The sequence below is a fragment of the Eubalaena glacialis genome, chromosome 15, assembly GCF_028564815.1.
Source record: "Eubalaena glacialis isolate mEubGla1 chromosome 15, mEubGla1.1.hap2.+ XY, whole genome shotgun sequence".
Classification (NCBI taxonomy): domain Eukaryota; kingdom Metazoa; phylum Chordata; class Mammalia; order Artiodactyla; family Balaenidae; genus Eubalaena; species Eubalaena glacialis.
Window position 1 is genome coordinate 46,460,679 of NC_083730.1, and position 25,340 is coordinate 46,486,018.

Consider the following 25,340-nt stretch of genomic DNA (forward strand, 5'->3'; position numbering starts at 1 on the left):
GTATTTTACCATGTACTAACACTATAGTATCTTGGAACATGAGTGAATATTTTATTGAAGAGGGAGAAATAGATTCTGTTTTCCTAGGTGGCATTGAATGTTTAAAAAAATTTTTTTAATAAATCAATTGATCATTTCTCATAGATAGAGGTATAGTTAATCATTTTGGGTGCCTGAGTAAAAAGTTTAGGAAAAGTTGATTTACATATTTTTATTTGCAAAGTAAATAGCTTCCCAGACACTTTTCTGTGTTGCCACTCCTATGAAGAGAGGAAAAGTATGGACTAGTAGTGCTTATTTATATTTCTCTGTGCTGTTTCCTCCTGCCTTTTATCCAGCTCCCCTACACACACCAGGGCCACATGAATAAATGTCTGTTCAAGATGGAAGTTCATAAATAAGCGGCTCTCGTGATTTACTCATGTCACATGGTTAGTATTTCTCACGGAGCAGTCAGTGAGCGCCTCTTACTGAATTAGTACAGTTCTCAGACTTATCTTTATGGTACTGCTATTGTTTCTGATTTGTTCTGTTTAAGCACTTTCAGCTCAGGGATATTAAGCCAAAGACAGGCTTGAGTATATTGTTATTGGTTATTAACATTAATATTTTCTAAAAAACATTAAAGTCAGTTATAGTAATATGGAAATATGGAGGTTTCTTAAAAGTTATATAAGGTTCCTGATAGTAAATGTTTTACGTATATGATATATATAATAATATAATAGATGTATAGTATGGATGTATATATACACATACAACACATTTATACACACCATATGTGTGTATATTCCCTCTGTGAATAGTGTTACATTTTTCTTTTACAGGGTATGAAACTTAATAATATCTAATACTTATTGAGCACTTACTATGTTCTAGGTATGTTGTCTCATTTAACCATCATAAATAACTGTCTAAATATAATTTTCAAGAAGCTAAAGACATGATTATCATTCCAATATAGTATGAACACATGCTAAAAGGTTTATTAACTCATTAATGAGAGAGTCAGCAAGATAATAAAGCTGTTCAAGGAGTATTTTGAAGAACTGGGTATTTATAGGCATTTTAGAGGAATGTTAGAATAAGATTGATCAATAGGGCAATTTAAAAACCAAAAAAACCTTTGGGGTCATCTTTTCTACCCAACAGAAATTACTTGTGGTTCTGCTGTACCTACCTTCAAGTTAGCACTTATCTCCGAAGAGTCTAAGATCTTTTTTTTGGTTTGTTTGTTTACAATGACAGATAATTTATTATTTAACAAAAACTGAGGCATAAGGACTCAAGTAAAGAAATTAACAGAAAATATTTTACAAGGGACCTTGAAGACAGAGCCCAACCAAAACAAAATTAATGCTTTACCATATACTACAATAGGGATTGAGAAAACAAATTTTTCCATTCCACAAGGAGTTTAAGATCTTAATTCATGTAAAAATCATGCAAAAAGGGCTGTGCAAAAGTCAAACAAAGGAATGTTACCGTAGATAATGAAATAAACAGTGAGTGGGCTGATTAAACAGTGCCCCAGTATGACACTGAAAGCACATGCTGAACTCTGCCTTACAGACAAGTTTTAGATAATATCTTTCAACACACCCCGTTGTGTAAGTACTCTTATTATCCTCATTAATTTGGTAGAGTTAAGAAGATAAATCAGATTCAAATATGCTAAATCACATCTAATTTATAAGGCAGTAAAACAATCTGTTTTTTGGTTTTTTTTTTGATTGCGTTGGGTCTTCGCTGCTGCACTTGGGCTTTCCCTAGTTGCAGCGAGTGGGGGCTACTCTTTGTTGCAGTGCGCAGGCTTCTTCTTGCAGTGGCTTCTCTTGCTGCAGAGCATGGGCTCTAGGCGCGGGCTTCAGTAGTTGTAGCGCGTGGGCTCAGTAGTTGTGGCGCGTGTGCTTGGTTGCTCTGCAGCATGTGGGATCTTCCTGGACCAGGGTTCAAACCCGTGTCCCCTGCATTGGCAGGTGGCTTATTAACCACTGTGCCACCAGGGAAGCCCACAATCTGAGTCTGAGCAGGTCTGCTCTATTCTATATTCCCATCAATAAATTGAGAATGGCTATAGTCATAGAGTTTCATATTTATTATTTAGCTTTTGTCTTGTTTGTCTTGTTTGACTGATTTTGCATTGTTGTATCTGTGATTTTTTTTTTAACAGAATTGCTTAAACAATGTCATTTATTTATTTATTTATTTATTTATTCATTCATTTATTTATTTGCCGCACCGCACAGCATGCGGGATCTTAGTCCCCTGACCAGGGATGGAACCCATGCTCCCTGCAGCAGAAGCCCAGAGTTTTAACCACTGGACCGCCAGGGAAGTCCCTATCTGTGATTTTTTTTTTTTTTTTGAAAGGTAATTTTTAAATTTATTTATTTATTTATTTATTTATTTTTGGCTGTGTTGGGTCTTCGTTTCTGTGCGAGGGCTTTCTCTAATTGCGGCGAGCGGGGACCACTCTTCATCGCGGTGCGCGGGCCTCTCACTATCGCGGCCTCTCGTTGCCGAGCACAGGCTCCAGATGCGCAGGCTCAGTAGTTGTGGCTCACGGGCCCAGTTGCTCCGCGGCATGTGGGATCTTCCCAGACCAGGGCTCGAACCCGTATCCCCTGCATTGGCAGGCGGATTCTCAACCACTGCACCACCAGGGAAGCCCCCTATCTGTGATTTTTAAATGACAGGCCATGCCAAATTCTTTTGGTGGGTAAACAGAATATTAATATAGAGTTATATCTATAAAGATTTAACTTTGTATGCCTATGTACATTTCTCTAAATATCTCTTTCAAATTGTAAATTAATTACAAATCATGTGGCTCTTTTCACTTCGCCAAAACCCTGGGTCACTTAGCCCAGTTGATTATTTAATGTATTGTATAAATGAGGTCAATAAGGATTGCTTGACTTTAACATGAACAAACTCTTCAATGACCATTGCCTGCATCCCTAAACCGATTGGTTAATTCACAAATATGTATTAGTGGTGAGAAGAGAGCAAAAGCCTACATATAATGTTTTCTAAAGATGCAACCCATCATCACTCTTAGAAAAACAAATCCAGATACCTGACTTTATCAGATTTTATATATTTGGGATAAGGCATGTCAAAAACTGTACTAAGGATGGATACAGGCCTTTTTTGATATGAAAAAGCTCTCTTATGTCCCTTTATAAAAGATCTTGGTTATGCTTACCCACTTCTATGATTCCTATATATCTTTAAGTCCTCAGGGTTCTTCAGATTATTAATTAATTACAAAATTATTATTGATGATGACAATTATTTGTATTTGATGTTCTGATTTACCATTTACTGCAAAACTTGTAGGACTAGATTTTCACATTCAGTTTTCATTGTCATTAATGTTGTTTTTGTTGAAAATAGAGAAATCAAAGAAGGATTAAAGTCCCAGGCCTGGGTACATGATTTATTATGACAGAAAAGTTTTGATAGTTAGTTGTCCTGAATCATAAAGCACTGATTCTCAACTCTCAGAATAGTATTTAAATCTCTTAACCCTGCTGATACGCAAAAAAGCCAGTGCAAATTAGTTGCTCAGAGATTTACATATTTCTCCATATGGATTCTTAGACGTTTGCGGAACATACCTGAGTCAGGTCTGTCCTCAAATACACCTATTTGGCTCTTGTCTAATTCTATTTATATCACACAGCTTCCCCAGGTGTCCTCAGAGCTCTAGCTATTTAGACTCCCTCTTTTCTTAATACTGGCGTGATCTCCGACCTCAAATATGGCGAAAATCAGCATTCCTCCTACACCGATGAAGACTTTCTAGGGGCTTATGCTTTCCAAAGTCAGGTTCTGTCCCAGTTTGTGGTTTAGGATGAAATTCGTTTTTTATGTCTGTCCAATTGTAACTCTTCTTTACTCTCAGGCCTAACAGGAAGCAGGAAGCAGAGCTCCCGCTCCTTTAATCTCTCCCACCCACTCTAACCAGTAGCATAAGCACAAGGTTTTTCTGAAGGATTGGGGTAACACAGAACTGTGTGTACAGAGCCCATTCTTCAATCCTGCGTCGTCCTCATCTTCTTTCTCCTCAAGGCTCAGCTACCCAGCCTTTTCTGGGCCCCTGTATCTCTCCTCAAATTCTTCACTTCTCCCCACTTTCTATCCATTCCTGGGTTCCCTCGCCCTCTCCATTATTCTTAGTTTGTTATGAAAACAATTTTTTCTTTTGCTTTAAATCCTTTTTCTTTCTTTTTTGCTTTTCCAACACCCTTTTCTTCAGCCAGGATGACCTACCAAGAGGCTTTGCTAAACAAGAGTTTTCTGCCTAAATTCTGCCACCAGCTAGTTTTTAAATAATTTAAAAATATATATATATATATATATATATACACACACACACATATATAGTAACAAAAATTTCAACAATAAATAAATATAAAAATTTATGAATAAATTTATAAATTTATTTGTAAATTTATAAATAAAAATAAAATAAATAAATAAAAATTAAATACATAAAAATAAAAATAAAATAAATAAAAATAAAAAGAATGCAGAGAAAGTATGATTTCCTTTTATCCCATACTGCAAAGACCCCTATTCTTATATGATTCTCTTTCCCAAAGGCCCCTCATGGCAGATTTTTGGGTGCTTAAGTATGTGTATAACCCCACTTTTCAAAAAATGGAGCGCTGTGTATCTTCCATTTTCTCCTCCAGATCTACTCTCTACTTTCGTTCCCTGATCAGAGCTCCGTAATGGATTTATCCCTGGACTCCCTCACCTCTGGCTTCAGGTTGGAAGATCTAAGTGGGAGAAGAGAGAGGTGGGCCTCGGCCTGGCTTCCTAAGGTCCCCCTGGTGTCTCTCTCCAACTACCCTCTCCTTCCAGTTCTGGTAACTGGGCCTTTCCTTCACCTCTTCAGGCCTATTTGTGGTTACTATGCCTTGTAGTACTATCTCTAGAGGTTTCTCCACACCCCACCCAGAACTTATAAACAGTTTCCTTTGAAAACTCCTTAGATATTCAGTTTGAGTGTTGCCTCCTAGAATCCTAAAGATGTAAATGGGAGCACCAAATGCACAATTTTCTGGAGCTTTAGATGTCAGGCTGTATCAACTCATATGAAATTTATCTTAGGCCTTTACAAGCATAATTTTCAATTGCACTGATGTGATTTATCTACCCAATCCCTTATTGTTGGCAGTTAGGTTGTTTCCAGTCTTCCTATGTTTATAATGTTGCTGCAAACATATAGCCTTGTGTTTATATCTTTGCACATATGTACAAGTAGGATTGCAAGATAATTTTTTAAATTAGTAATTGCTGTACCAAAAACTATATGCATTTAAAACATTAATAAAATGCTGACAATTGCCCCTTTAGAGGTTTGTACAAGTTTATACTGCCACTGATAGTATCTTGCCAATACAGTTTATTCTTTGCCAAACCAGTAAGTGGAATATGGTATCTCATTGCCATTTTAATTCACATTTTTAAAATTTTGAGTAAAAGATAACAACTTTCTGTTTATTTAAAACTATTTTTTTCCATGAGAACTTCCTTTCCCTGTATCTCTTATTGATATGTAAGTGCTTTTTAATATACTAATAGAATTAATCCTTTGTTTCTTTTGTGCATTTCAAATATTTGTTTTCAGATTGTCCTTGATTTTTAACTTTGCTTATGGAACATTCCAATGGACAAAATTGAAATTTTGTTTAGCAACATTTCTCAATCATTTCTTTTAAAGTCTTAGTTAGAAAGACCTTCCTCATTCTGTGACAATCAAAAATTCACCTTTTTTTTTCTAGTATTTTTTACCATTTCACTTTTTATATTTTTATGTTTAAAACTTTAAACTCTGGAAATTTTTAGTGTAAAACATTAAGTGGGTCTAGTTTCTTCCAGATGTTAGCATTGTTCCTTCTCCATTTAATGACTAATCTTGCCCATTTTCCATGACTTGAAAAATGCTACTTTTATAGGTATTGAATTTCCACTTTCATTTGAGTCTAATTCTGAATTTCTATTTTGTTCCCTTGTTTTGTTAGCCTAAGTTATTAGTTGTAATAGTTTATGTTATGTTGTAATATAAATTATTCTTGAAATATCAGTTGATTAATAAAACAAAGGTTCATTTCTTGCTCAGACTTCATGTCAGTGTGGTTCGGTAGGTTCAGATGGGTGTGGGGTGGGACTTTGCTCCACAAGGTGACTCAGAGATCAAGGCTGATGGATGCACCACCATCTTATGACACCAGAGATAATCTCTGGAGTGTAAAATATGATCAATTTTATAAATGTCCCATAAGCACTTGAAGCAAAACCATATTCTTTATTACAGAGTATGGAGTTTCATATATATACTTTAGTTAAACCTATATTATTAAGTATATCATTTTGTTCCTCTATATTTCTATTCATGTCTACATGACTATCTTAGGCTTAGAAGAGCAAATTAAAGTATTTTTCTTCTCTTCAATTTTTCTTATTTCTTTAGTTTTGGCTGAATAATTTTTTTCAATAATTTTTAATTGAAGTATCGTTGATTTACAATGTTGTGTTAACTTCTGCTGTACAGCAAAGTGATTCAGTAAAATAATTTTTTAAACGTAACTTCTTTAAATTAAAAAAACTATTGAGTTATACATATTGTAAAGCACACACATATTAGGTGTAGAGACTGATGATTCTTTATGTATGTGACCACCAGGATCCCACAAGGCATTTTCTTGACCTCTCTTAATTAGTACCCTGCCAAAAGTAATCCCACTGAAACTAATTTTCCTGACAATCTATCACCACAGATTAATTTTGCCTGTTTTAAAATCTTTATGTAAATGGGATTATATCATTTCTCTTTCTACTTTATCATCTGATTTTGTTTGGCTAAATTATTAATTATTTTAATGATTACCTCTTTTTTGATTATTTTATTTTAAAAATATTTTTATTGGAGTATAGTTGATTTACAATGTTGTGTTGGTTTCTGCTGTACAGCAAAGTGAATCAGTTATACATATACCTATATCCACTCTTTTTTAGATTCTTTTCCCATATAGGCCATTACGGAGTATTGAGTAGAGTTCCCTGTACTATACAGTAGGTCCTTATTAGTTATCCATTTTATATATAGTAGTGTGTATATGTTAATCTCAATCTCCTAATTTATCCCTCGCCCCCCCTTACCCCCGGTAACCATAAGTTTGTTTTCTACATCTGTAACTATTTCTGTTTTGTAGATAAGTTCATTGTACCCTTTTTTTTAAGATCCCATATATAAGCAATATCATATGATATTTGTCTTTCTCTGTCTGACTTACTTCACTCAGTGTGACAATCTGTAGGTCCATCCATGTTGCTGAAAAATATGGAATGCTTCATGAATTTGCATGTCATCCTTGCACAGGGGCCATGCTAATCTTCTCTGCATTGTTCCAATTTTAGCATATGTGCTGCTGAAGTGAGCACAATGATTACCTCTTTATTTTCAAACACACTGGATCTCTATTACTTGATTGAACAGATTTTTTTAAAAATTCCATTTCTTCCCACTGTGAAAGATGGAAAAATGAATATACTTATATAATTACTGCCCATCTTCTCCTTGCTTCCTCCTACCACTTTTATTTAGTTGAGTCATTACAGTATACATCCAGTGGCCATAGTTTCCACAACTGTTTAGCTTTTGTTCTACATTTATATTAATGGTCACATCATTCCTTCCCCATCATTTCTTCATTCAGCTCTTTGATAGCTAAAGTTCCCTGTACAGCAAATTTTTCAAGAAAGAGCTCATGGGAAGTACATTTCTTGACTTCTTCCATATTTGAAGGTATCTCTGTGTTGCCTTTATGCTAAGCAATAATTTGTATGGGTATAAAATTAGTACATGGCATTTTCTTTCCCTGGTGACTTCTGAAAATTATTGAAGAAGTCAGTGTCCCTGTGGAGAAGCCTGGAGCCATTCTTTGAGCTCTTGTATCTTTCTCTATTTATATTCCAGACGTGTGTGTGTGTGTGTGTGTGTGTGTGTGTATATATATATAAACATTCTTTTTAATTAAAAAAATCTATATTGATCTTTCATAGTATAATCTTTCTGGTATGTGGTTGTTATCTACCTTTCTCACGCCATGTTCTTTTCCCTCCTGTTTCTCTTGTGTTTTATGCTGGTCCCTTCTTGATTAATCTTCTTTTGAGTGGAGTTACTCCCAGTCTAGTAGGGGTGAGGGGGCCAGGGCGTGCACCTGAGGAGGAGCTGCATGATGAGGTGCTGCCTTGTGAAAGCGTTCTTATGGGCACTTTGCCCTGTGGCGTGACTCTAACCCAGGTTAGGAGAAGTTGCGCTGCTTTTTCATGAGTCTCCATATAATCTAAGTTCCCCGTATCCTTACTTTTGGCTTAGTTTTCACCACTCTTCAGCTTATAAAAATTGGCAGCTCGGGTCTGCAAGGCATCCAAGGTTTTATCTCCACAGGCCACACTGATAGCCTGCTTCTTAGAGAAATGGTGTGTTTGTACTTGGCTGGTTGAACGCTTCCCCTGCCACGTTGTGAAAGGAGGTCAGAGAGGCTCTCCAGGCAGCCTGGACACCACCTCTCCTTCTGAAGGAGGCTGTTTTGCCCCTCAGGGCTTCAGGCCTCAGAGAACTCTGAGCTCTGACACCTCTGTCACAAATGTGCTAGGCAGGAATTCTCTACCAGCATTTTCTCTGACGGAGGATCATCTTCCCAGGCTTTCTTCAGGTAGGCTTGTTCAGAGTTTTAGGGCTTTTCCAGCAACTGTGAAGATTTTTCTTGTACTCCTTTTTATTTTTGGTTGATTTCAGGCAGGAGAGGTGGCAGAGTGTTTTCATTTTATTGGTTTACACTGGAAACTACTTTCTGCCAGCCTGGCCTTTAATAACAAGTTTTCTTCCTGCTACATGTGTAATGTTTTTATTGTTTCAGCCCCCTTTCTTTGTGGCAGTGGAGAAAGGTTTACCAGAATATTTTTCTTAAAGATAGGAAAAAAGTCACCGCCTACCTCATTTTAATGAAATTTAAATTTCATAGTAGTAATATTCCCTCCCCAAAATATAGCGTGGGTCTTGAGACTTGCCGTACATGATAAAAGCTCCTAGGAGATTTTAATGTTATTTAAAACAGGGTTGAGTCAAGAACTCAATCAAGAGTGTTTAAAATTAAATGTCTATTTATTAATCACCATGAAATTCATACTGGTAAAATTATTCTACCATTTACAATTTAAAGATATATGAGGTCTGGGGATGACTGGATGTAAAATGTGGAGGGGTACAATTTATTTCAGTTGTTTCAGACTATGAATTTACAGTTATGCATATTATTGTGGTAATGTGGGATTTGGGGTTAAGCAAAAACAGGGAGATTTTTTTATTGAAATAAGTTATTCTAAAAAAAAATTTATATCAGGACCAGAACCTAAATCAGCTATAACTCAGTAATAATGGCTAGTTGCTGTGCATATCAATGTGAACAAAAACCCTACAGATGCTTATCGTTTGACTAGGGAAGAAGATCTTACAGCAAAGGACTCTGAAGTCACTCAGGTCCTCTCCTTGGTACTTTGGCTCTTTCAACTCATTGGAAAGTTTGGAGAGACCCTGAGCAATCATTCTCTGTCTAGTACTCTATCCTCCTGAAGAGGTTGGTGTGTTTAAAGATGTCCAGTCTTGCTGGGGATGTATCTGTGCTCTGGGTAAGCAAAGGGGTGTTATGTTTAGTGCAAGCAATAATAATGCTTCCACCTAGGAAGGCAAAGTCTTGTTTTCAAGTGCCGACCCTCTCCTCAGACACCTTAGCTGACTAATTTGGAAATGCTTCCTGTTTACCTTACATCTCCCTGGAGGAAAGACTTCATTTATTTAAAGATAGATTAATCGTCTTTCTCACCCTGACGATAACCATATTTTTCATGCCTTGTCAGATGAACAATACTAGAAACAATTGGTAGTGACTATGAATATTGTTATATTACAGCTAGAGAGTTGTCTCTTGCCTTGGAAGCCTGCTTACTGCTGTGTGTCCTGTCTTAAAGCATCTATTTTTGGATAAGTGATTGTAACTCTCTAAGAGCTTGGTCATTCTCTAACATTCATGGTCACATTTAGGGAAAATCCATATCTTTATAATATTGAATTTCCCATCCTTTCCATTTTCAAGCCTTCTATTTGATCTCCATTTTTTGGGAAGTGAATTAATTTTAATAAAACATCTGATTTTCAACATGAATTAAACTTATTTTTAAATTGGCCCCTTATTTTGAAAGATTTGCTTCTTTTAAAATTGTTTTTTAAGAGCAATTTCAGGTTTGCAGACAAATTGAGATGAAGGTACAGAGACTTCCCCATGTACTTTCAGCTCCCACACTTTCACATCTTCCCCCATCATCAACATCCTCCACCAGAAGTGGTACAATCAATGAACCTACACAATCATTATCACCCAAAGTCCATAGTTTATATTAGGGTTTACTCTTGGTGTTGTAGAGTCTGTGGGTTTGGACAAATGTATAATGACATGTATCCATCATTACAGTATCTTATAGAGTATCTTCACTGCCCTAAAAACCCTCTGTGCTCTACCTATTCATTCCTTCACCTCTCCCCACCCCTGGCAAGCACTGGTTTTTTCACTGTCTTCATAGTTTTGGAATCATACAGTGTGCAGCCTTTTCAGATTGACTTCTTTCATCTAGTAATATGCATTTAAGTTTCCTCCGTGTCTTTTCATGGTTTGATAACTCACTTCCTTTCAGCCTAGAATAATATTCCACTGTCTGGATGGATCACAGTTTATGTATCCATTCACCTATTGAAGGACATCTTAGTTGCTTCTAAGTTTTGGCAATTATAAATAAAGCTGCTGTAAACAGCCGTGTGTTGGTTTTTGTGTTGACATAAGTTTTCAGCTTCTTTGGGTAAATACCAAGGAGTGTGACTGCTGGATCGTATGGTAAAAGTGTGTTTAGTTTTATAAGAAACTGCCCAACTGTCTTCCAAAGTGGCTGTACCATTTTGCATTCCCACCAGCAATGAATTCGAGTTCCTGTTGCTCCACATCCTCATCGGCATTTGGCATTGTCAGTGTTCTGGATTTTGGACATTCTAATAGGTTTGTAGTATTATCTCATTGTTTTTTCAACTTGCATTTCCCTGATGACATATGATGTGGAGCATCTTTGCATATCCTAATTTGCTATCTGTAATCTTCTTTGGAGAGATGTCTGTTAAGGTCTTTGGCCCATTTTTAACTGAGTTGTTTGTTTTCTTATTATTGAGTGTTAAGAGTTCCTTATATAGTTTGGATAACAGTCCTCTATTAGATGTACTTTTGGCAAATATTTTCTCACAGTCTGTGGCTTGTCTTCTCATTCTCTTGACATTGTCTTTTGCAGATCAGATTTTTTTTAACTTTAACGAAATCCGGTTTATTATGTCTTTCATGGATCATGCTTTTGGTGTTGTATCTAAAAAGTCATCACCAAATCCAAGGGCATCTAGTTTTTTTCCCTATGTTATCTTCTAGGAGTTTCATAGTTTTGCATTTTAATTTTATTTATTTATTTATTTATGGCTGTGTTGGGTCTTCGTTTCTGTGCGAGGGCTTTCTCTAGTTGTGGCAAGTGGGGGCCACTCTTCATCGCGGTGCGCGGGCCTCTCACTATTGCGGCCTCTCTTGTTGCGGAGCACAGGCTCCAGACACGCAGGCTCAGTAATTGTGGCTCACGGGCCCAGCTGCTCCGCGGCATGTGGGATCTTCCCAGACCAGGGCTCGAACCCGCGTCCCCTGCATTGGCAGGCAGATTCTTAACCACTGCGCCACCAGGGAAGCCCCCAGTTTTGCATTTTACATTTAGGTCTCTGATCCATTTTGAGTTAATTTTTGTGAAGGGTGTAAGGTCTGTGTCTAGTTTCTTTTTTTTTTTTTTTCACGTGGATGTCTAGTTATTCCAGCATCATTTGTTGAAAAGACTATTTTTGCTCCATTTTATTGTCTTTGCTCCTTTGTCAAATGTCAGTTTGCCTATTCTTTGGCAATTCTTTTCCTATTCTTTGGCAATTTCAAATTGCCTATTCTTTGGCAATTTCAAACTGTCTTGATTATCATAGCTTTATAGCAAGTCTTGAAGTTGGGGAGTATCAGTTCTCCAATTTTGTTCTTCCCCTTCCATATTGTGTTGGCCATTCTGGGTCTTTTGCCTCTTCATATAAACATTAGAATCAGTTTGTTGATAGCCACAAAATAACTTGCTGGGATTTTGATTGGCATTGCATTGAATCTATATATGAAGTTGGGAAGAACTGACATCATAACAATATTGAGTCTTCCAATCCATGAACAAGAAATATCTCTCCATTTATTTAGTTTTTATATTTCATTCATCAGAGTTTTGTAGTTTTCCTCATTCAGATCTTGTACATATTTTGTTAGATTTTATACCCAAGTATTTCATTTTTGGAGATGCTAATGTAAATAATATTATGTTTTTAATTGCAAATTCCACTTGTTCATTGCTGATATACAGTAAAGTGATTGACTTTTTTATATTAACCTTGTACCCTGCAAACTTGTTATAATTGCTGATTAGTTCCAGGAATTCTTTTTTTTTTTTTTTGGTAGATTCTTTCAGATTTTTTTACAACAATGATCATGTCATCTGTAAAAAAGACAGTTATATTTCTGCCTTCCAATCTGTATACGTTTTGTTTCCTTTTTTTGCCTTGTTGTACTAGGTAGAACTTCCAGTATGATGCTGAAAATGGGTGGTGAGAGGGAACACCTTTGCCTTGTTCCTCATCTTAGTGGGAAAGCTTTGAGTTTCTCACCACTAAGTATGATGCTAGATGTAGGTTTTTTTGTAGATAGTCTTTATGAAGTTGAGGAAGTTTTCCTCTATTCTTAGTTTACTATGAAGTTGTTTTTTATTTTTATCATTAATGGGTGTTGGATTTTGTCAAATGCTTTTTCTGTATCTATTGATATCATCAGTAATTTTTATTTTTTAGCCTGTTGATGAGATGGATTACATTAATTTGTTTTAAATATTGAACCAGCCTTGCATACCTGGGATAAATCCCTCTTGGTCATGGTGTATAAATCTCTTTAGACATTGTTGGATTTGATTTGCTAATACTTTGTTGAGGATTTTTGCATCTATGTATGTGAAAGATATTGGTCTGTAATTTTCTTGTTTTGTAATGTCTTTGGTTTTGGTATTAGTATAATGCTGGCCTCATTGTACAAGTTAAGAAGTATTTCCTCTGCTTCTACCCCTTGGAAGAAATTGTACAAAATTGGTGTCATTTCTCCCTTGAAACTTCGGTGGAATTCACCGGTGAACCTATCTGGGCCTGGTGCTTTTTGTTTTGGAAGGTTATTAATTATTAATTCAATTTATTTAATAGATATAAGCTTATTCAGATTGTCTATTTCTTCTTGTGTTTGTTTTGGTAGCAAGTGTCTTTCAAGAAAATGATCCCTTTAATCTAGGTAATCAAATTTGTGGGCATAAAGTTATTCATAGTATTCTTTTATTATCCTTTTAATGTCCATGTCATTTCTGATATTAGTAATTTGTGTTAACATTTTCTAATGGTTGCCTTAGAATTTACCATATACATTTATAACTAATCCAAGTTCACTTTCAAATAACAATATACCACTTCACAGGTTGTGTGAGTACCTTAAAATAATAAAATAATCCAAATTTCTCCCTCCTGTCCCTTGTATCATTGTTGTCATTCATTTCACTTATATATAAGCAATGTAACCAAATACATTGTTGCTATTATTATTTTGAACAAATTTTTATGTGTTAGATCAATTAAGAATAAGAAAAACAAAAGTTTTTATTTTACCTTTACTTATTCCTTCTTTGGTGCTCTTCCTTTCTTTATGTATGTATGGGTTTCTGACCTTTATTATTTTTCTTCTTTCTGAAGAACTCCTTTTAACATTTCTTGCAAGGTAGGTCTACTGGAAACTAATTCCCTCAATTTTTGTTTGTCTGAGAAAGTCTATTTTTTCTTCACTTTGGAAAGATAATTTCACAGGGTAGAGAATTCTAAGTTGATGGGTTTTTTTTTTTTTTTCTCAACATTTTAAATATATCACTCCGCTCTCTTCTTGCTGGCATGGTTTCTGAGCAGAAATCAAATGTGATTCTTAACTTTGTTCCTCTATAGGAAAGGTATTTTTTTCCTCTGGCTCCTTTCAGGATTTTTTCCTTATCTTTGATTTTCTGTAGTTTGAAAATGATATGCCTAGGTGTATTTTTTTTTGGCATTTATCTTGCTTGGTGTTCTCTGAGCTTCCTGGATCTGTGGTTTGGTGTCTGACATTAATTTGGGAGATATTCTCAGTCATTATTGTTTCAAATATTTCTTCTTCTCCTTTCTCTTTTACTTTCCCTTCTGGTATTCTCACTATGTATATGTTGTCCCACAGTCCTTGGATATTCTGGTTTTTTTCAGTCTTAGTTTTCTTTGCTTTTCAGTTTGGGGGGTTTCTATTGACATATCTTCAAGTCTAGAGATTCTTTCCTCAGCTGTGGCCATCCTACTAATAAGCCCATTAAAGGCATTCTTCATTTTTGTCAAAGTGTTTTTTATCTCTAGCATTTCCTTTTGCTTCTTTCTTAGGATTTCCATCTCTCTGCTGACATTGCCCATCTGTTCCTGCATGCCGTCTACTTTATTCAATAGAGCCCTTAGCATATTAATCATAGTTGTTTTAAATCCCCTGTCTGATCATTCCAACATCCGTGCCAGGTCTGTCTCTGATGCTTGCTCTGTCTCTTCAAATTGTGTTTCTTACCTTTTAATATGCCTACTAATTTTTTCTTGATAGCTGGACATGATGTACTGCATAAAAGGAACTGCTATAAGTAGGTTTGTAGTAATGTGGTGGTGAGGTGTGGGGGAAGGAGAAGTGTTCTATAGTCCTATGATTAGCTCTCAGTCTTTTAGTGAGCCTATGCCTCTGGACTGTGAACTTCACAAGTGTTTCTCAGTTTTTTTCCTCCCCCTTAGGTGGGACCAGATGACTAGAGCTGACTGGAGTTGGATAGTTCCTTTCCCCAGGTCAGTTAGGCTCTGATAATGCCCCAACCAGTTAGGCTCTGGTTAACTAGTTTCTCCCGAGGGCAGGCCTTGTTAAGAACAGAATGCTCTCCTGGAATCATGAGGAGATTTTCCTCTGATATTTATTATGAGAACATGTTTGAGCTCCTGGAGATGAAATTCACAAAAGTGTGGGGTCCTCGATGACTGGGTCCCCTGAAGTTTTTAACTCTCAGACTTGTTCATACTGAGCCTCCAGCAATTTGTCAGTTATGGTTCAGGTTCTCCTACTCCAGCACTGATTCCCTTGGTGGTTTCTGTTCACCACTTTCTGCTCTGGGAAGCCGTGGCTATTTCTCCAAACTTGGGGACAGCAGCTTGTCCTGTGTCCTCATCTCTCTTAAGAATCCAATAAGAGTTGTTGACTTTTTCCAGTCTGTTCAATGTTTTACTTGTCTTTGGGACAGAGTAGCAATTTCTAAGCTCCTTATGTGGAAACCAGAAGTCCTGTCTCCAATTTTTTTTGTTTTGTTTTTCTTTCATCTTGGTTTTGTGCATTTCCTTTTCAGTTTATTCATGGGTATTATTTACATATATTTGCTGCTGTTCTTGTGATCTTTTTGTTGTGGTTGTTTATTGTATAATCTCACAGGTTAATGTTTGTGCCAGGTAACTTTATCAAATTTTATCAATTTTGTAATATAATCAGGTAATTTATATCTTCCATTTGCTATATGTCTTATATTTTATTTTATATTAATTAATTAATTGTTTTGGCTGCACCACAAGGCTTGCGAGATCTTAGTTCCCTGACTAGGGATTGAACCAGGGCCCTGGCAGTGAAAGCGCCAAGTCCTAACCACTGGATAGCCAAGGAATTCCCTATCTTTATATTTTAAAAGATAGCATATGCTATATGTATAACAGTGAATTTATATATTGACTATTCTATCATATTACCCTATTACTAGGGTTTTTCTCTATGCTCTGAGTGCCATCATATGTTCGACCCATGAGGTACCAGTGGAATACACTGCTACCAAACATAAACAGTGAGTAATGTCCTAGCCATCCTGAGATGAGTAATTCTATAATGTGTGTTGTTTTCTCTGCTCTAGTTTCTCCTGGGATTTATTTATTTTATAAATTTATTTATTTATTTATTTAATTTTGGCTGCATTGGGTCTTTGTTGCTGTGCATGGGCTTTCTCTAGTTGCGGAGAGTGGGGGCTACTCTTCATTGTGGTGCGTGGGCTTCTCATTGTAGTGGCTTCTCTTGTTGCAGAGCACGGGCTATAGGTGCGTGGGCTTCAGTAGCTGTGGCATGCAGGCTCAGTAGTTGTGGCTCACGGGCTTAGTTGCCCTGCAGCATGTGGGATCTTCCCAGACCAGGGCTCAAACCCGTGTCCCCTGCATTGGCAGGCGGATTCTTAACCACTGCGCCACCAGGGAAGTCCATCCTGGGATTTATTTTGAGTTCTGGTAAATAATTCTGACACGAATTGACTTCCAAAGTTATGGTACCATAGCACTCTACCTACTACAGAGGAAAAGGGTGAAGGACCAGGCACTAGGTTAGAATACAAATTTTCTGGCAACTTGTGATGTTTTTAAGGAAATGCTTTAGGAAGCAGAGGATAAAGAAGATTAGGAGATTGGTAGAAATCTTTTGACATTTTGAAGGACATCCTAAACATTGTTAGAAGCTGAGATGATTGGGCAATTGCTTAAGTACAATGCTTAAAATACTTCTCCATAGGAACTATAGGGCTCTGTATAATTAAGTCCAGTTAGAGCTCTAATTTCTAGGAATGTATCTCCATGCTGAACTATGTATGTATATATATATTTTTGAGTGGCTCTTTATTAATCTCTCCTGTTAGATCTAATGTGTTTTCCAGTTAATGCTCTTTATGGTAATCATAAACTTATAAATAACAATAATTTTTATCACTTTCTTTCCACTATTTTTACCCTTTAATTTTATTTTCCAAGTGCATTGGCTAATTCCTTCCAATCCATATCTTTTTCATGATTCTAATGAGTATGATTCTACATTAATCATACCGATGCAATTTGCTTGAGATAGCTCTTTACAAAATAGAACATATCCTCAACCCTATTTTATGAAGAGTTTCAACATCAGAAATTGTTTAATTGTATCAAATGCTTTTCCAGCCTCTATGGGAGATACTGTATGCCAATAAATTTATGAAAAATTGCTCAATCCCACTAGCCCTCAGGAAAGTGCAAATTAAAACCAAAATGAGACACCATTATATTCTACCTGAAATGCTAATATTAATAAGGTTGACTATACTAAGTGTTGGTGAGGTGAGCATCTTGATCTCTCAAATGCTGCTGCTGAGGTTGTGAACTGGTATAATCATTTTGGGAAATTGTCTGCCATTATCTCTGAAAGCTGATCATGCACATATCATAAAACAGAGAATTTTGACTACTAGGTATATAACCAAAATGAAATTCATAATAAGTTTATAATATTTTTATTCATAATTGAGTCAAGCTGAAAAGCCATGTCCTTTAACAAATAATAAGATAGGTAAATAAATTGTCCTATATTTATACATTTACCTACTTAAAAAAAGACACTTGTTTTTTTTCTTTGACCTAATACGTTATGCTAATAATTTGCCTAATGTTGCCAGGTTCTTGCATTTCTGGGGCATTCCTTACTGTTCGTGGTGAATTGGTATTAATCATACTTTTCAGGCTGAAAATATTTTGGTTTCTTTCTTTCTTTTAGTTAGCTCTGAGGTATCTAAAGTTCTTATGTTTTCATGTCTTGTTACAATAACTTACATCAAGCTTGTGAATATGAACTTGTGGATTTTAGCAAGTCAGGACCTTAGTATTCCAAAATTCCCTTTCCAGACACAGAAACACTGAAATCCTTTGTCAAATTTACCTGAAACCTATTTCTCACTTCAACATTTACCCATTTAAGCTCTGAAACCAGTATTTTTCCCAGAGTGATTTAGTCACAGACTGAGAAAATCCTATGAGACTTATGTTAAATATGAAAATAAATGGATAGAAAATGGCCTACCAATGTCCTTCACTAAAAGCTATTCTATATCATAATTCCATTTCTTAAAATGCTTTTGTCTGCCACAGCTATAGGATTCTTAATGTGATAGAAGAACACTGTCATAGGATACTCCTTTCACCTACATATTTTATCCTCTACTTTTATGAGTCATTCACCTATGAAGATGGCTCTTTTGATAAAATGCTCTGGATGAGATAAGGTGAACTAACTTGTACTCATTGTTACACTAAACCCAAAAGAATATACATAATAGTGTAAAAGTTAAGACTGTGTTAATTAATTCATTCAATAATTATTTACTGCCCTGCTTTTGTACTAAGTTCTGGGAAACTACTATATATCATCAAAATAGAATCCTGTTCAGGAAATGACTTCTTAAAAAATCCAATGACTGAGGGTAGGCTATTTTGATTGTAACAAGCAGATTCTTTTAACTGCATCAAGTAACAGGAGTTTTTTTCCCTTCTTTTTATTATGGATATGTGTATTTATAAGAAAGATCTCTCTCAGAGTTACCTAGGACTAACTGCTGTTTAGAATTCAAGGCTGCTCTAGGAATGTGGATATTTGTTTTGTCTGTTCAGTAGCCAAGTTTATGGGCCTTCTCTCTAGGGTTGAATGGTCCAGCTGGTGTGCACAACACCCGAGGTGCCTGTGTATCTGCGTTACATATGTGCAGAGACTTTGATTTCCCTCAGCTTTCAGGCAGGCTGGATACAGACGAAGCCTCAAGCAAGTCAAGAGGCAGCCTCTCTGTTTACCCTGGAGGGAGCCTGAATAGCATCCTCTCCATGGAAGGCACAGGGCATGTGCCTGGTATGTGAGTCAACTACTCTTTCAATCTCCTATCTCTCCTTTTTATCGTCTTTTCCTCTACCCTCCAACCTCATAGTTTTCCGAACAGATTCTCATTCCATCGCCATTGCGCAGGCTTCTTTTTCCAGGGGGCAAGTCAGTGGCTAGTGCCCGGCAGCTCAGATTCTCTTGAAGGGGAAACTAGCAATCTGTTGAATATACCTAGCATTAAGCTGAGAAAAAGAATGGATGAAGCAAGCACAATCTATTCATTTTCTCATTTTGACTTAACAACTGATGACAAGCAAGAATTAAGACAGTTGGGGTTGTAACTTTATGTACCATGTAGTACAATTTATTTGGTTCCTGATACAGATGTCTGAGACAAAATTGGTAGAGAAAGTTTGAAAAACGGATTGCATGTATTTATTTCTGGAAATATTTAAAATATACACTAAATCAAATATTTGCCCTGATAGGCAAAGGAATCCGTGTGAAAATGAGAGCTGGTGTTGTTTGTGGAAAGGGCACTGAATGAAGCTGATGACATCTTGGTTCTCTCCTCAGCTCTGTTACTGATCACCATGTGACCTGAGGCCAGATATTGTACCTCACTGCGCTTTAGTTTCCTCATGCCCAAATGATATAATAATACTTACCATATCTCCCCCAAAGGGATGTTATGAAATGATAGGAAAGTGGTTTGAATACTTGAAAATGCTACAGGGCATTCTTATGATGTGGAAGAATGATCTTGGATTCAGGATGAAAGGATTAAGGCAATTTAAGGTGAGTATGAAATTTGGGTCAATGGCTGAACTGAGGATTGTTGGCACTACGGTGGTTTTCTTTTTCAAATTTAACTATAATAGAGTATTATTAAGTTCTGGATTATTTCATATATGTAAGATTATTAAAATCTCGCTTTAAGGTGATTATGTTTGATCTCAAATGTAAGAAATTTAAGATTTCTTTAATATAACTTAAACAAGAGATCGGGACCAATATTTTTTTCTCAGCAGAACTCTATATTTATAATGGAAATCAGTGGGAAAATGGGCTTTATTTAAGGGAAGTTTCTGTACCACAACAATATTTTGGAATACATATTCTATTTTATGAATCATGCCAACGTCTAACTCTTATACAATCTACGTTCCAATTATGTAAGTAAAAAAATTCAACTGTCTAAGCACAATCTATCAACCTAACAATATTCTTTAACTGAATCTCAGATGCTGAGACCATGTATTTAAAAATATAAAATTACTATATTTAATCAGTGATTATAATATGGAGGTCGGAGCCCTAAGCAATCATAAAAGTGAGATCTACGTGCTCTTTCATTCTCTTTGTTCCCCAATTCACAAGGAAAAAAAACTTACTGATTTTTATTTTACCAAGGTTACGAGCAAGTCCAAAACACTTAACAGATATTGTTTATCCTAGCCCAGACCAAGTAAAATGTCATCCATCTCATTAAACAAGTACATTTCTCTTTTTTAAAAAAAATTATTTATTTATTTATTTATTTATTTATTTATTTATTTATGGCTGTGCTGGGTCTTCGTTTCTGTGCGAGGGCTTTCTCTAGTTGCAGCAAGTGGGGGCCACTCTTCATCGCGGTGCGCAGGCCTCTCTTGTTGTGGAGCACAGGCTCCAGACGCGCAGCCTCAGTAATTGTGGCTCACGGGCCTAGTTGCTCCGCGGCATGTGGGATCCTCCCAGACCAGGGCTCGAACCCGTGTCCCCTGCATCGGCAGGCAGATTCTCAACCACTGCGCCACCAGTGAAGCCCCCATTTCTCTTTTTTTGTGGTAATTACAATCTCAGTAATGTATTTCTTTTTTAAAAATATTATTTATCTATCTATTTTTTAAATGTTTTGCTGCATTGGGTCTTTGTTGCTGCACGCGGGCTTTCTCTAGTTGTGGCGAGCAGGGGCTACTCTTCGTAGCGGTGCGCGGGCTTCTCATTGCAGTGGCTTCTCTTGTTGCACAGCACGGGCTCTAGGCGTGTGGGCTTCAGTAGTTGTGGCACGCAGGCTCAGTAGTTGTGGCGCACGGGCTTAGATGCTCCGCGGCATGTGGGATCTTCCCGGAACAGGGCTCGAACACGTGTCCCCTGTATTGGCAGATGGATTATTAACCACTGTGCCACCACGGAAGTCTCTCAGTAATATATTTCTGATTAATATAAATAGAAAACCATTAGTTGTAACTTATTCAGTTTGATACCCAAATATTTAAGAGCACGGGGTCTCTAGTGGACAGAAAATAATAAAAGGAATACTTGGTGTTACTAAATGTAGAACAGAGCAGGTAAATGAAATTTACTGTGTTTTGCTACTGTAAGTTACATCTTATGATTTTATGTTTAAGGTCTCTTTGATATAAAATGAAACTTAGTAGATTTCTGTAAGGTCACTCCTCTGCTGTGGGCCTTACCTGGCTCCTGAGGAAGTATCAGGTGATAATCTGGGCTTGAAAAGGTTTGGCTCTGAGTATTTCATTGACCTTTGCTTTACAAATGAACTGAGACCCCGAGGCATCCTTCAGACCGTTAGAGACTGAGACTTCATGGCTGAATCAGTAGGAAATTTGGTTTTTAAATAGGAAGAGACCAGCATAACTTGTTAGTTGGCAGAGAGTGATCTAAAGGAGAGATTAAAAAAAAAAAAAATTAACAAATATTCAAATAGTGCTTACTAGGTACCAGGCTCTCCCAAGCTTTTCAGAAGCATTAACTCATTCAGTTTAATCCTCACAACAACCCTAATAGGCACTATGGTTATCTTCTTTAGCTGATGAGAAAGTGGAGGCACAGGGAGCTTTAAGTAACTTTTGAGGTCACTTGACCTGAGTAACTGGTATCCAACCGCAGGCTGCCTGGCTCTAGAGGCGTGGCTGCCTCTCTCTGTGGCTGGTGAGCAACAATGCTAAAGGGTGCACCGACTAAACTGGTTTTCTGGTACTTGCTTAACTCCAGGGGAGAACTAATCATTTTTAACAAGTACCATGTTAAGAGATACCAATGGCAGTCATCTATGCCAGCCAAGCACATCTGTACACAGACTTCAGATTTCTTAAAATAAGATTAATCATCAATTTCTAAGATGTTAATACTTCCCACTTAGTTTCATAGTAAACTTTCTTTTCAAAAAGCCAATTTTTCCTTAGACGAATTATCCATTGCCAAGCCAGCACAGTGGTATTAGCATTATAAACAACAGTTGAACTGGTGCAAATAGAGATAAAAGTCAGCAGGGTCAGAGGCGGAAGTACTACAACTTTGCTCCCTCATCACTCATGGATTTCTTTCTCTTGCATACGTATTTTTTTTACAAGTGAGTTTTATCTCTTATTTAATATGTTGCTCCATTTTGTATTTCAGCTTTCCCTCAAGCATCTAAAAATGTTACAAAACAGTGTCATTTCCTTTCACATTAAATATCAAATTAGCCAGAGAAGTTCAGTAACCTGTAAGTACTCCAAAAAGCAAAATATTAAGAAATGAAGTTGAACTGGTGATTCCATCCAGTCAACTGTCTAAAGGTAGGTAAGGAAACCTCTTAGGTGCCAGACATCATGTTTAGCATTTTACACAGTTACCCGGTTTAATCCCATAGACTTGAAAGCTGGTATCACACCCACCATTTGAAGGCTGAGAAGAGAGGCTTGCAGAGGGTAGTGGCTTGGCATGAGTTTCACAGTTAATAAAAGGCCTTGGTGGAATTATAAACTCAGGTGTTACAGGCTCCACAAAGCATAGTACTATCTCAGAGACGATGGAAGGCATGGGTCTCTTGCTAAGAAGGTACCATATTTGCTGGCAATCAGGTGGTGTTCAGTACCGCTGCATCTGGAAATACTGAGCAAATAATGGCAGTAGGGGGCATCCAGCCACTTTCTACATGATTAGCTGCAAAAGAAACAACTGCAAACACACGTTGGAAAAATGCGATATAGCTAAGGACCAGCTAGTAGAAAAAAGTAGCTTTTGAACAAAGGGTAGACCACGATCTAGGAGGTGCATTAAAGCAATTTGCCCATTGAAGCTGGCTGGTGCTGCAGCGCTCAAGGGCCTATTGGCTGCACAGAAGTCTTTTCCGCCCCGTCTAAACGGATACAGCTAAAGTAGGGCTACCCAGTGCTCACCTTCAGATGGGAAGGCAAGTCCTATTATAGGAGATATACATAGATCCGTATCACATCCTGACAGTATGTTTCTATAGGAAGTGCGGGATGGGAGGTTCCATTAACCCAGTACTGGAAAACACCTTGTTCCCGGAGCGTGTATTTTGGGAGGAACGCACACCACACCACAGAAGCTTCCTCCTCGAGATACAGACACAGCATCTTTCATTATCGATCCCCAGAGTGGAACGTAACCGAGGCTCAAGACGCGTCCCTCAGCCTCCGGCAGCACTGGGAGCGCCGGGGTCCCCGCCCGGGCGGGGACTGCGGTGACGCAGGAGGCGCCCGGGGCGCCGGTCCCGGCGCGGGGAGGAGGGGGCAGGTTGTTCGGCGCGGTGCGGCGCGGGCCAATCAGGAGGCGCGGTGTTTCGGACGAGGGGAGGGGAAGGGTGGGCTGGAGCCTCCAGGTTTCCTCGGGGCCGGCACAGCGCCGCCTGCAGTTCCGAGCTAGCGCGTGGGGCCGCCGGGGGTCTCCGGTCCCGCCCGCGTGCCCGGTGTTTCTCCGCGGCTCCCCCGCCCTCGCAGGTCCGCCTCTTCTGCGACTCAGACGCGGCTCCGACGGCGTCTGGCCTCCCCGTCTTCGGACTCCTCGGCTCTGCCCGCCGCGCGAGTCGCCCCGCGGCTCTTCGCCTGGTGTCCGCGGGCCGTGCGGGGGCGGCGCCGGCGGGGGCGCCTCACCCCGGGCCGGCGGCGGTAATGCTGCTGCGGTTGCCGCCCTTGCGGCCGGGCGGACAGCTGGCGGAGGCAGGAGCCGGAACCGGAGCGCCTTCGCCGCTGGCCGGGACGCCGCCCTCGCCTAAGCTCGGCTCCCGCGGCCGCCGCGGGACGCCGGGGCCCGGCGCGGCATGAGGAGGAGGCTGCGCGCTGGCGAGCGCCCAGCTCCTCTGCCCCTAGGGCCCCCGCGGGCCCCGGCGCGTTGCGCGCGCCGGCGGCGGCCCCGGCGCCCACGCTAGCCCCGCGCAGGCACGAGACGCCGCGGCCTCGAGGAGGAGGCGGCGCAGGCCTGCCAAGCGCGGGCTGCCCGGACCCTGAGCGCAGGGGCTTCGCGACCTGGACCCCGGCGGGCGCGGGCAGCCGGAGCCGCGGGGAAGCCCGGCGTGCTGCAGTCGGCCGGCCCTCTCCGCAGGGGGGCCGCGGTGCGCAGCCCGCACCTCTCCCCACTTAAAGCCCCTCTCCCGCCGCTACCTGGCGTATCGAACGCGGGTCCTCGCCCTTTCACGGCCTCCTCGGGTCATTTGGTCCCCGGGGCCCCCCGCCCTGCGTCCCCTCCCCCCTTCCCGCGCGTCCTCCCACTCTTCCCCTCCCCCGGCTCCCCCGCCTCTCATTCATTCCGTCTGCTCCCTCCTCTCTCCTCCTTCCCGCTCTGGCCCCTCTATCCCTGATCCTCCCCGCGCGGACCCCGCTGCAGTCTCGGGGTTTTTAGCACATTCATGGAAGTTTAGGGCCTGGACGGTGCCAAGTCCGCCTTGAGAGCGCAGCCCGAGCTGCCGGCCGGGAAGAGGAAGATGTCTGTGCTCAGGCGGATGATGCGGGTCTCCAATCGGTCCCTCCTCGCCTTCATCTTCTTCTTCTCCCTCTCCTCGTCTTGCCTCTACTTCATCTATGTGGCTCCGGGCATCGGTAAGCACCGAGACACACCCTCACTTCCCACGGTCACAGTGAAGGAAACGCAGCATGTTACTTACGGGATTTGGAAGCTATAAACGGGGGCCCGGCAGAAAGCATTTTATTTGAAATGCGATTGCAGACCTGTCACATAAACTGCTTCGGGGCATGGCTTTGGCATGTGAGTTTTGTCAATGCACGTTTAAACAACTTAAAGACTGCGTTACATGGACAGAGCAAAATAAGGTGTGATGGCCCGAGATACCCTGGTCGCTTTCTTGAGTATTCATGACAGCTTTATCCATTTAATATTAAGTTTTTAAGCTTAAACTTAGTAATCGTAATTTTATTCAAACACTCTGAGCTATATTAACTGGTTGTAAAAATACGATGGAGAAATCCACAGTAGGGAATGTGATTGAGTTCAAGACTGTACTGTTCTAGTGTTCTAGGTCGCTTTTTTAGAATGGGGTCAATGAACATTTGTGCCACACTTCAGGAATTTTTAGGCGATGAGTTGTCTAGTAAAAACAATGCTCCATTATTTAGTGTGCTTGGGTCTGCTTTTCAAGGGTAGGTAGCCTCTGCTACCTGT

General features: G+C 39.2%; 1 protein-coding gene and 1 non-coding gene across 3 annotated transcripts in view; one reads left to right on the top strand and one right to left on the bottom strand.

Moving 5' to 3' along the window:
• Window positions 1-7,354: 7,354 nt before the first annotated feature.
• On the bottom strand, window positions 7,355-7,461 carry LOC133076034 (U6 spliceosomal RNA). Its single transcript, XR_009697455.1, has one exon. It is a non-coding gene; the product is annotated as a U6 spliceosomal RNA (small nuclear RNA).
• Window positions 7,462-24,645: 17,184 nt separating this feature from the next.
• The window catches only part of B4GALT6 (beta-1,4-galactosyltransferase 6), a 60,693-nt gene continuing 59,998 nt past the window's right edge, over window positions 24,646-25,340 (top strand). For both annotated transcript variants that reach the window (XM_061169735.1, XM_061169736.1), the window contains exon 1: window positions 24,646-24,760. In XM_061169735.1, the coding sequence (XP_061025718.1) occupies window positions 24,646-24,760 (115 nt within the window). The remainder of the gene's footprint in view (window positions 24,761-25,340) is intronic.